General features: G+C 44.2%; 1 protein-coding gene across 2 annotated transcripts in view; it reads left to right on the forward strand.

The window, feature by feature from the left end:
* Nucleotides 1–13,112, forward strand: part of CHID1 (chitinase domain containing 1) — a 580,147-nt gene that overhangs the window by 157,523 nt on the left and 409,512 nt on the right. For both annotated transcript variants that reach the window (XM_088471050.1, XM_088471051.1), the window contains exon 8: nucleotides 10,032–10,124. In XM_088471050.1, the coding sequence (XP_088327176.1) occupies nucleotides 10,032–10,124 (93 nt within the window). The remainder of the gene's footprint in view (nucleotides 1–10,031; nucleotides 10,125–13,112) is intronic.

Raw genomic sequence — 13,112 nt, forward strand, 5'->3', positions numbered from 1 at the left:
TCGCTTCCCTGGACCTCTGGCCTCTCCTATGTCGCCTCTTGTCAGTCCTCTCATCCTTGATGCCACAATACTTCCTAAAACTCCATATTTCAAAAGATGAACACATAGGGTGTGGTTCAGAGTCAAACCCAGTTGCAGCTGCATTAAGTATTAAAAGTGTTACCTGGCACATCACGTTGCCATTCATATGGGCAGGGGCGTATCTATAATGGGTGCAGGGTATGCACCCTGCACCCTTATTATCTAAAACGTACCTCTCCGTTGTCCCGCGTCGTGTGTCTCAGCGCTGCACAAAATGTCGGAAAATGTCCGCCACTGCCATCTTTCCGGCATTTTGCGCATGTGCAGTGAGAAAATTACCGGTAAAATGGTGGCTGCTCCATTTTCCCGGCAATTGGCACATGCGCAGTAGACTCTGGGTACATTCTAGTGCCCAAAGTCTACTGATGCAGCGGTGGCCGGCCAGCCGAGTGAGTCGGCTGCCAGTTGCTGGGGAGAAAGGAAAGGGCCCCAGACAGGCAATGTCCACGGGCCCCCTCCTTTCTTAAGATGCCCCTGCATATGGGTGTGGTGTGAAGAGTCGACATTCAGAATGTCAGCAGGTTCTAAATATCAACATGGACTTTGTCAACAACCAATATGTCGACATGTTCATAATGTAAACTTTTGCTATGTTCATAATGTTAACATTTAACATGTCGCCACCACATAGTTTTCTGTTATATTAGCCCAAACCTAACCCCTAAACCTAAGCAAATAATGGTATGTCCACATTTGTGAATGTTAACATATTGGTTGTTGGCATAAAGTCCATGATGACATTCTGACCGGATCCCTATACATATAACATGCTGTTACTCTTTAAGGAAACATTACATCAAGTACGTTTCCCAAAGTCTCAATGACCTTTTTTAAATGCAGAAACCTTTTCTTAAAATTTTAATCACAGTGTTTGAATTACTAATGACAACATTAGAGCCGAAAGTCATCTATTCTATCAATAATGCCTTTTTGCAAGCATTAAGATATTTAAAACACAATTTTATTGCAGAGGTCTGAACATGTCCTTAGGCTTTAAATACTCTAGATTAAACTGGATCAAAACATGGCTAAACGTAAAAGCAAAAAGCTTCCACATACTAGTCTTACAGGGAGTGATTCAATTGTTTTGTGGGTGGTGATAATTAATGGGCGCCCAGTGTTGCAATTCAATTGTTCTTGGTGCTCTTCAATTATTACGGTCTTCACACCCAATTAGACCGGGTTTAGCTGCGTAAAACGGCTAAACCCGTCTAAAGTTCTAGTTGGGGTACCCAAACAGCTGTAACCACGGGTTTATCACACGTTTTTGCTCACCCTCTCCTGAGGGTGTGAGCAGAAATTCCAGCAGCTATCGCACCTAAATGAAGTAACAATTGAATTGCTCCATTGGGCGCCCAAAACAAATAGTCGCCACAAAACAATTGAATCGCCCCCAGCGTATCTAGGTCTTTGTGTCCGCTTGGTTTCCGAATAGTGAGCAGCAAGCAGTATACAAATATTCTATGTGTGTATGACAGTATTTTAATGACTACGCTAACATAAAATATTTAGATGTCTATTTACTAAGCAGTGTTAGGAGACAGAGTGAAAAGTGAGAAGGTACTAGCCAATCAGCTCCTAACTGCCATTCACAGACTGTGGGCCTGATTCAGAGCCGCTCGTAAGAGGCCGCTCATTCGCTCTGAGCGATGTTCGCACAACTGCGCATGTGTATGGGTCGTAATGCGCATGCGCAAACCAGTCATTGCGGTCGGAAATCGTGCGCTCGCAAAACAGCGAGGGGCTGCTAATTTGATTGACAGAATGTACTGTTTGTGGGTGGTAACAGGGGAAGGTGCTTGAAAACGGGGGAGTGGAGATCCGAACGCAGGCGTGCCTAACGGTCAAAAGGGCGTTTAATGGGAGTGCATAATTAGTAAAGGAGCGTCATCGAACATATCACTTGGTTGTCTTTTAGCCTGAACTGCTCGCAGTGATAGCGGTAGGAAAAAGCTACCACAAGCACTGCGAGCAGTTCAGATGCCTTTCGATGTACCCGACTAATCAAATAAATACCGGAGATGACGTGTGCTGTGAACGGCAAAGGGGCGTCTTTACAAAATAGCGAGTGCATTTTTCGTTCGCTCGCTCAGACATAGAGGCGTCAACAAACCGCAATGAGCGAGCGCACAATTTAAATATCCGGCCCCCTTTTTTGAACGACCGTCCGCAAATAGCATCCGGGTCTGAATCAGGCCCACTGTTTGAAAAATGACATTTGGGAGCTGATTGGCTGACACCTTATCACTTTTCACTCTGTCTCCTAACACTGCTTAGTAAATAGACCCCTTAATGTTTTTATTATTTTTTTGAGCTATTTAATGTAACACAGAGCTGTTCTGATATCCAAGAAAAACACATTTAGTGCAGTGTACTCCAAGTTTATTTTCTCTCTTGGGTTGAATTGCTTAATATAAACCTCAATGAGGGTTCTGTAGTGTTAGCAGAGCTCCATACAAACAATGAGACAAGATTACACTGTAATCCTGATACCTGGGTAGAATATATGAATACTCTCAATACTTGAAAAGAAACTGTCAAACAGGAATGGTGGTATAACCACAGATGAGGAGAGCCATGCAGATGACACTTCCCATTCTGTGCTCCATATGGTTTAGAGCATAAAAAACTCTGCTTTGCTAATGTGTTTGTACATTTTACTTTCAGTTATGCCATATGCATTTCAAGAGAAGCAGTCAGCCTATACTATAAATAGTCTCAGCATTGCAGCTAGTGTGCTTGTATACATTGTCCTTAAAATTCAGATTCATGCTGTAAGAGTAGAAGTAGGACAAAGCCAGATTTGTGCTGGAGATACTGCTTTTATTGAGAAGAATAATAAGTATTTATATTTACTAAATTAAATTGAAATCTAGTGACCCGCCCCGGCTTTGCATGGGAGCAATTTTTAATTTAGGGCAATAGTCTTTTTAAACCGAGGTCTTATAAGATCGCCTTTGTAGACGACATTAGTCGTTTTTCCTCCTGACGTCAACACAAAAAGATTTCGTTTTGACGTGATGCACAAAAGGGCCACGTAAAGTTGTCCATGACCAGAACAGTCTCCACTTAGGTCAACTCCAGCCACGTGAAGTGTCTGTCCCTGGGCTTTATTTATTGACATGCCAAAGCAGACTCTTACCGGGAATTGGACTTGTTTGAAATTAAAGAATCGTTTTTCACATAAATGAAATGGGAAAGGTAAAAAAAGGAAAAACATTAATGTTGTATCTGTAAACAGGGCTTACATCAATTTTTCTGGAGAAACCGGATCAGGGTGGGAGACAATGGAGGCATCTGCCGCCGGGCGCCAGCACTGAAGGGGTACCTCCTCCATTGCCCACAATATTCACCCCATTTAGGGCTGTAAATATAGAATTTAGAAACATAGAATTTGATGGCAGATAAGAACCACTTAGCCCATCTAGTCTGCCCCTTTTCATTTATCCTTTTGGCAGCTATAGAAACATAGAATTTGATGGTAGATAAGAACCACTGGCTCATATGTACCTGGAGTGTACCATCACGGGCCGCCCAATACACGGCACCTCTTCCCGGCACCCGAGAAGCTACCACAACCATATACATTACTAGTGGAGAGCTACGTGTCAGACCATCAGCTGCCGCTTCCATCTATCTCTAGCATGTCCCCGCTTATTGATGTTGCTGCTCCTCAGCAGCTTCTTATGCCATTGTGACTCTGGTCCCCCCCTCAACCACAACTTCCCATCCCATTCCTCCCTGGTGGCAGCTCTAGCCGCGCAGGTGAGAGGGCATGGGAGGCGGGGAACTAGGGCAGCAGCGACTGATTTTGGGGGCAGATCTTCCTGGCATGTGAAGCAGTCGGCAGTAGACTGGGCATTTTGTGATTTGTAGTTTGTAGACCACAGTAGCAGTCTTACAGTATCTTGACTCAAACTCAATCATCAAAGCCCCCACATCAGTTGGTTTTCCCCTCTATCAGGGTATCAGGAGGGCTCCCCACCCACACCAGTTGGTTTTCCCCTCCATTAGCGGTATCAGGGTGTCACCAAATTATAACTTGCCTCCTGGCATCTGGGATGAACTTACACCACTGAACCGGATAATATGTATCAATCTCTACATGGTATAAAACAGGGCTCGACAAAGCCCGGGGGCCAGGTCGCCATAGCGACCAGATTTGGCTGCCTGGCGACCAGGTTTTCAGCAACCCCCAGGCCCTGTAGTGCAGACCGCGGGCGCGGTCCACACTACAGAGTAACAAACATACAGCCGTCAGCGGCGGCTGTATGTTTGTTATAGCAGCCGATGAGAGTCTGTCAGACTCTCATTGGCTGCTGCGTCGTTCACGGAGTGAGTCGGCTGGAGCTCACTCATGAGCTCCACCTTTCGGCTCACCCCGCAGCAGGTGATGGGAGAGACGTCACGTCATGATGTCTCTCCCATAGTGCAGAGTGGCCAGGAGGAGCGGACAGCGGCGGTCGTAGGTAGGAGCGGGGATCAGGTAAGTTGCGTGTTTTTTTTTAAGGGGCACTGCATAGGGGGATGGCCGCTACTGTAGGGAGACTGCATAGGTGGGGGTGGTCGCTACTGTAGGGACACTGCATAGGTGGTGGTGGCTACTACTGGGGACACTATGGGGGGGCTACTACTAGGGGAAATGCATAGTGGGGTCTACTACTTGGGTCACTGCATAGGGGGGACTACTACTGGGGGCAATGCATAGGAGGGGGGCACTTCTGTGGGCACTGATTAAAGAGGCACGACATAAGGGAACCACTACTGGGGGCACTGCAGAGGGGGGATTACTACTGGGGGGCACTGCAGATGGGGGATTATTACTGGGGGCACTGCAGAGGGGGGATTACTACTCGGGGCACTGCAGAGGGGGGGAGTATTACTGGGGGCAATGCAGAGGGAGGATTACTACTGGGGGCAATGCAGAGGGAGGATTACTACTGGGTGCACTGCAGAGGGGATTACTACTGGGGGCACTGCAGAGGGGGGATTACTACTGGGGGCACTGCAGAGGGTGGTTTATTACTGGGGGCACTGCAGAGGGGGGATTATTACTGGGGGCACTGCAGAGGGGGGATTACTACTGGGGGCACTGCAGAGGGGGGAATACTACTGGGGGCACTGCAGAGGTGGGATTATTACTGGGGGCACTGCAGAGGGGGGATTACTAATGGGGCACCCCGTTAGTGGTGTGGCAATGGGGGTTGGTTGTCAGGGGCGTAGGTGCTCAGTAATGCTTCCCGGGGGGAAGGGGGGGTCTGGCTCCTACACTTTCATCCTGGCTCCTAAGTTTTTGAAAAATTTGGCAAGCCCTGGTATAAAATAAAGTCCATCATTGTGATATATCTTTAACGGTTTAGGCAGTGTAAGCCAAGAAAGCTTTCAGACTGACGTTTTTTCATTGACTTGCTTCACTAAAACAGTCACTGCTCGGCTCCCTTTTGTCATACATTAATGTTTTATACACCTAAACCTTCCTCGATAAATGCTCTATAGAATTGTGAAAACTGCATCAAAATCCGTTCAGTGGTTCTCGAGATTAGCCTGAACACACAGACAGATGCATACCAGGGACTTTATTTTTTTTACTATGTATAAATTGTTGTGGTTAGAATTGTTTACTTATCCAGTGCCGTCTTCTGTATATTGGTTTCTCTTTGCTAACAAGTCTAATACTCCCATGACACTGTTCGCCTTATTCATAGTGAGACAATATGGAATAGCAAAATATGTCTGAAGTATGTAGCTACAGCTTCCTCCCATTTCTTGCAGCTCTATCCCCCTGATGTACCTAATTCTGGGTCTGGTTTCGCTGGAGTATGACTGTAGAGGGTACATTTACTAAGATGGGAGTTCTATTTAAGAAGTGATGTTGACACCACTAAAATATATATATTATTATTATTACCAGTTATTTATATAGCGCACACATATTCCGCAGCGCTTTACAGAGAATATTTGGCCATTCACATCAGTCCCTGCCCCAGTGGAGCTTACAATCTATATTCCCTATCACATGCGCACACACTAGGGGTAATTTGTGTTGGGAGCCGATGAACCTACCAGTATATTTTTGGAGTGTGGGAGGAAACCGGAGCACCCGGAGGAAACCCACGCAAGCACAGGGAGAATATACAAACTCCACACAGGTAGGGCCGGGGTGGGAATCGAACCCATGACCTCAGTGCTGTGAGGCAGTAACGCTAACCATTACACCGTCTGTGCTGCCCCAGCATATATAGAGATATACAGTCGGGTGCATAAATATTGGAACATTGACAGAAGTTTCATATTTTGGCCTCTATTCACCACCACAATGCCTTTGAAATGAAACAAACAAGATGTGCTTTAACTGCAGACTTTCAGATTTAATTTGAGGGTAATTACATCCAAATCAGGTGAACGGTGTAGGAATTACAACGGTTTCTATATGTGCCTCCCACTTTTTAAGGGGCCAAAAGTAATGGGACAGACTAAACAATCCTAAATCTAACTTTCACTTTTTATTAATACTTTGTTGCAAATCCTTTGCAGGCAATTACAGCCTGAAGTCTGGAACGCATAGACATCACCAGATGCTGGGTTTCATCCCTGGTGATGCTCTGCCAGGCCACTACTGCAAATGTCTTCAGTTCCTGCTTGTTCTTGGGGCATTTTCCCTTCAGTTTTGTCTTCATCAAGTGAAATGCATGCTCAATTGGATTCAGGTCAGGGGATTGACTTGGCCATTGCATAACATTCCACTTTTTAGCCTTAAAAAACTCTTTGGTTGCTTTTGCAGTATGCTTCGGGTCATTTCCATCTGCTCTGTGAAGCGCCGTCCAATGAGTTCTGAAGCATTTGACTGAATATGAGCATATAATATTGCCTGAAACACTTCAGAATTCATTCTGCTGCTTTTGTCAGCAGTCACATCATCAATAAATAGAGGGGAACCAGTTCCATTGGCAGCTATACATGCCCACGCCATGACACTACCATCGCCATGCTTCACTGATGAGGTGGTATGTTTTGGATCATGAACAGTTCCTTTCCTTCTCCATACTCTTCTCTTCCCATCACTCTGGTACAAGTTGATCTTTGTCTCATGTGTCCATAGGATGTTGTTCCAGAACTGTAATTGCTTTTTTAGATGTTGTTTGGCAAACTCTAATCTGGTCTACCTGTTTTTGTGGCTCACCAATGGTTTACATCTTGTGGTGAACCCTCTATATTCACTCTTGTGAAGTCTTCTCTTGATTGTTGACTTTGACACATATACACCTACCTCCTGGAGAGTGTTCTTGATTTGGCCAACTGTTGTGAAGGGGTTTTTCTTCACCAGGGAAATTATTCTTCTGTCATCCACCACAGTTGTTTTCCGTGGTCTTCCGGGTCTTTTGGTGTTGCTGAGCTCTCCGGTAGGGCTCATGGAGGACAGAAACCTCCCATGGAGCAGAAGGGCTCTTTTTAAGAATGTTCCAAACAGTTGATTTGGCCATACCTAATGTTTTTGCTATCTCTCTGATGGGTTTGTTTTGATTTTTCAGCCTAATGATGGCTTGCTTCACTGATAGTGACAGCTCTTTGGATCTCATATTGAGAGTCGACAGCAACTGATTCCAAATGCAAATGTCACACCTAGAATCAACTCCAGACCTTTTACCTGCTTAATTGTTAATGAAATAACAAGGGAATAGCCCACACCTGTCCATGAAATAGCTTTTAAGTTGATAGTCCCATTACTTTTGGCCCCTTAAAAAGTGGGAGGCACATATAGAAACCATTGTAATTCTTACACCGTTCACCTGATTTGTATGTAATTACCCTCAAATTAAATCTGAAAGTCTGCAGTTCAAGCACATCTTGTTTGTTTCATTTCAAAGCCATTGTGGTGGTGACTAGAGGCCAAAATATGAAAATTCTGTCAATGTCCCAATATTTATGCACCTGACTGTATGTGCAAGCTACTCCTCCCCTAACTCAGTATGAAGCAGCATATATTTGTGAAAAATTAATGTACACTGGCGTATAGAATCACATTTTAAACACAGTTGCAGCAGTTTTATGGGTTTTCACATTGTGCGACCAAATGCATGCAGTCATCATTATCAATATCACCCTTACACCAGGGTCAGTGCACCTGCAACTCAAAGCCCCCTAAACGTTAACATATATTCTCCGCCCATTTTAGTAACAATTAGCGACTACACGCCCTTACTGTGCGTTGGCCTTGCTTGCATGCCCGCTGTCAGCTTCCGCGTGTCCATTCCAGCCCAATACTTGGTCCTTTAGCCGTAAAAAGACACACATTGTAAAATCCACACATACACTGTGGAAAAAAAAAATCCTACTTGCTGCAAAACAAAAGCCACAAATCAAGTTTACGATTCACTCTGCATAAAGCGCCTTTTGTTTTTTGGAAATTCCACTCTGTTTCCCCACTACATGCATTGCTTCATGGCTATAGAGTTTCCATTATGGTTGACAAAATAATTAAAATGCGCTTCTTTTTTTTTTTTTTTTTTCGATACAGGACATCTTGTTTTACGTTGCTTAATATATTGTGTCTTTATACAGTGCTGCCACACTGGCACTGATTCAGACCCGGACGCTCTTTGTGAGCGCTCGCTCTGAATCGGGCGGCCTGTTTTTTTTTCCAATCTGACCTCCTGGCCACTTGCTAAGCTGTGGGTGACCACCCACAGCTTTTGCGAGCGGCTAGGTGATGGTCGCGATGGTCGCGACTGTCGGGCTTGTGACGAGACCCTTGTGGTAGAGTCTCGTTCCCGCAAGCCCTAGTGAGCTTCCTGCTCTAATAGACAACTAATAGATGAGCGATGTCAGTAGGGCCGCCCTCAAACGGCAGGCGTTCCTTCCGGAACGCCACCGTTTGGCCAGCCACTCCCCTCCCCGCCTACAAAATGGGACGAGCTGTCGATCAACATCGACAGCCGCCCCGTGTTGTTGCGAGCCCTGGAGCGAGTGATTTCTCGCTCGCTCTGCGTGCGCACTGCCCGGCCATCGACCCGCTTGCGAGTGCATAGCGCTGGCAAGCTGGTCTGAATCAGGCCCACTGTACGATCTGTCGTATGATATATTGTTCTGTCACGTATCGGAATGATATATCGTGCAGATCATGCGCTGTGTACCGCACAGCAGATGGGACGATACAGTGAATAATGCCATGCTGCTCATACTTGCCTACTCTCTGTAATTCCCCTGCACCCCCGAAAGAGTAGGCAAATCTCCCGCATCCCGCCCTCTTCCTAGTGAAGTGGGCAGGATGGGGAGATTTTCCGAGATGTTTGCGGGTCCGTATGGAGGAGGCGTGGATAAATGACATGAATCGTGGCATTTAGCCCCATCCCCTCCTGGCGAAGCCCGCAATTCGCGGGGCTTTCATGCAAAAGGGGGCGTGGCCTAATGGCTGCTATTGTCTGGCCCCGCCCCCGAAGATGAAAGAAGCGGTCCTTTCCGGCTGCTCCCGGAATGGTGCCCTGCAAAGTCAGTAAATATGATGCTGCTACATGCAGCATGTAACGATATATATCTCCCCTATCGTACACTGGCTCGTGCAGTGTACATGGTGCGTGTGATGCATCGTATAGTGTGTACCCAGCTTTAGGCTGTTCATTGTTTATCTTCTGCTCCTGCTGCTATCCAATTGATGATTTGTATATGTTTCTTTTATTTATTTAGTTTTTTATTTTTGTATTTGATGCTCTTATTTTGAATGTTGTATCTTTTATATTTTGTTTCACACTTTCCTGATGTCGTTCCCTCTCCCCTTTTATGTTTAACTGTCCATGGGCATTTACTGTATGTATAATTTATAATGTGTTAGAAAAAGTCTAGATTGCATGTCTGTTTGACTGTCGCTTTATAGATATCTAGACTTTTGTGAAAAGAGAATCGCTTGCCTTACATTTATATCCTGTTTTGATGAATGTTTTGTTCCCACCATACAGGGAGCTGGTTCATTTGCTCACACACATTGGGTCGGCCCTCCACCAGGCCAAGCTTCAGTTCATCCTTGTTATTCCTCCAGCTGTAGCACCTGGGTGAGTAAACCAATTATCTCTAGAGATCACTGGCCTTGGCCGTTGTGTTTTTTTTATTATTTTATCGTTTTTTTTTTTCTTTTTTTACTTAAATGTACAAAATAGGTTATTTCTGGAGAGAAGGATTTTTCTCAAAGGGTGTACACAATTCTTCTCTTCTGCCCATGACGAGGTCATTCTATTCATTGATTCAGCGTGGACTTTGTGAACTTATTATGTTTAAATTGGACTCATTCACTCCTCCGCTTTGCTTACAATCAGAGGCTCCCTGTAGCAATAAGGTACTAATCAGTGCAGTGTACAATATGACTGTACGGAAATAGAGAAAACTACCACCACTTACATATACAGTATTTAGACCAGGTTTAAAATATATAAAAAGCACTAACAGTGCTATGATTACTGCCCAGAACATAGAGATGCGGTTTCCAGTGCAGTTACTTTGTTAATCAAATGGCCTGAATGTAATTCTATAAATATGTTGTTCAAACTTTAAATCTATTGGGACTATTCAATACTATAAACAATATGTGATGTGTTGGGGAGTGAGACCAGAACGGCTGTGATAGTGAAGGTACTCGAGTCCATGGCAGCGTCACTAACAGAATGGAATGCCCACCTATGACTTTGGTTTGCATAACAGTACGATTGGAAATGTTTTGCCTCTTCTGTCAATTTGGCAAGCCCTGGTATAAAGTAAAGTCCATCATTGTGATAGTAACGGTTTAGGCAGTGTAAGCCAAGAAAGCTTTCAGACGGACGTTTTTTCATTGACTTGCTTCACTAAAACAGTCACTGCTCGGCTCCCTTTTGTCATACATTAATGTTTTATACACCTAAACCTTCCTCGATAAATGCTCTATAGAATTGTGAAAACTGCATCAAAATCCGTTCAGTGGTTCTCGAGATTAGCCTGAACACACAGACAGATGCATACCAGGGACTTTATTTTTTTACTATGTATAAATTGTTGTGGTTAGAATTGTTTACTTATCCAGTGCCGTCTTCTGTATATTGGTTTCTCTTTGCTAACAAGTCTAATACTCCCATGACACTGTTCGCCTTATTCATAGTGAGACAATATGGAATAGCAAAATATGTCTGAAGTATGTAGCTACAGCTTCCTCCCATTTCTTGCAGCTCCATCCCCCTGATGTACCTAATTCTGGGTCTGGTTTCGCTGGAGTATGACTGTAGAGGGTACATTTACTAAGATGGGAGTTCTATTTAAGAAGTGATGTTGACACCACTAAAATATATATATGACTGTACGGAAACAGAGAAAACTACCACCACTTACATATACAGTATTTAGACCAGGTTTAAAATATATAAAAAGCACTAACAGTGCTATGATTACTGCCCAGAACATAGAGATGCGGTTTCCAGTGCAGTTACTTTGTTAATCAAATGGCCTGAATGTAATTCTATAAATATGTTGTTCAAACTTTAAATTTATTGGGACTATTCAATACTATAAACAATATGTGATGTGTTGGGGATACCTCACCTCAGATGGCTATATGTAAATCTCTGCCTATAGAAATGCAACATGATTCATAGCTTCACAACAAGCCAATGATCCCGGCGCTAATCTAAAAAGTCAAATTATATCAAACAATTGTGCAAAAATAATGAGTTAATCGAAAGCAGCAAGTCTTTAGTGATGGGATTTGTGAACACCCATAGAAAGACCAAAAATACAATTTGTATCAGACTGCACTAATATAAAAAAATATACTGCGAGGTAGCAGAATTCACATGCATTCAAGAACCGAACCAGTCATGGCTCCAAACTGGGAAATATAAACTAATTTATTTATTACATATTTAGGCCCTGATTCAGAGCCGGACGCAAGTGGCTGCTCGTTCGCTCCGAGCGATGTTTGCCCAACTGCGCATGCGTACGGATCGTTATACGCATGCGCGAACCACTCAGTGCGGCCGAAATTCATGTGCTCGCAAAATAGCGAATGCCTGATAATTTGAGTGACAGGATGAGGCGTATGTGGGTGGTAACAGGGGAAGGTGCTTGAAAACGGGGAGTGGAGATCCGATCGCAGGCGTGCTTAAAGGTCAAAACGGGCGTTTTATGGGTGTGCATATTTAAAACAGCAGCGTCATTGACCACGTCACTGGGTTCTTTTATAGCCAGAACTGCTCGCAAAATTGTGGTAGCAAAAACCAACCACAAGAATAGCGAGCAGTGCATACCCTGGTCGATGTACTCGATTAATCTAATAAATAGCGGACATGACGTAGGATGCGAGCGGCCAGGGGGCGTATTTTTCCAAAAAACGAACGCAAGTTTTGTTCGCTCGATCAGACCTAGAGGCGTGAACAGACCGCAAACAGCGAACGGTTCATTTGAATAGCCACCCCTTGTTTTAGAACGAACGACCGCAAATAGCGAATGGCTCTGAATGAGGGCCTTAGTCTTTTATTATTAATAAATGATAATGAAATCTACACATTAATATAAAAACAGAGATATCTCACAATGAATAAAATGTAAAATACATTGAAACAATAAACCTCTATTGATCATATAAATGTACACTAGAGACCACTAGACTTCTTGTGCATAATATGACATAAATAGTTGAAATCAATATAAAGGTTGAATACCCAGAGCAATCCCATTGGAATGGTAATAATGTGTCCACCACAATGACAAATAGATGTCATACAAAATGTTGCCAGCCAAATATTTATATATCGCTGTAATTAAATTGTACCTGTCCGTGGTAGAAATCAGGCAGTACAGCGCCACAATGTGCAACAGGAGCTGGCCTCTCCATTCGGGGTGAGCTGATGCTACAGCTGGGCTGGCTGAGAACAGACAATTATACAATCTCCCTTGGCTCCTGCTATGCTATTAAGAATGCTCGGCTGTCCATGATATAAGTCAAGCGATATAGCGCCGCTGTGTGCAGTGAGAGCCGGCTTCTCCAGTCAGGGTGAGCGGGTGTTAGAGCAGGGATAACT

Source organism: Taudactylus pleione, unplaced genomic scaffold, assembly GCF_031769625.1.
Source record: "Taudactylus pleione unplaced genomic scaffold, aTauple2 ptg000109l, whole genome shotgun sequence".
NCBI lineage: Eukaryota > Metazoa > Chordata > Amphibia > Anura > Myobatrachidae > Taudactylus > Taudactylus pleione.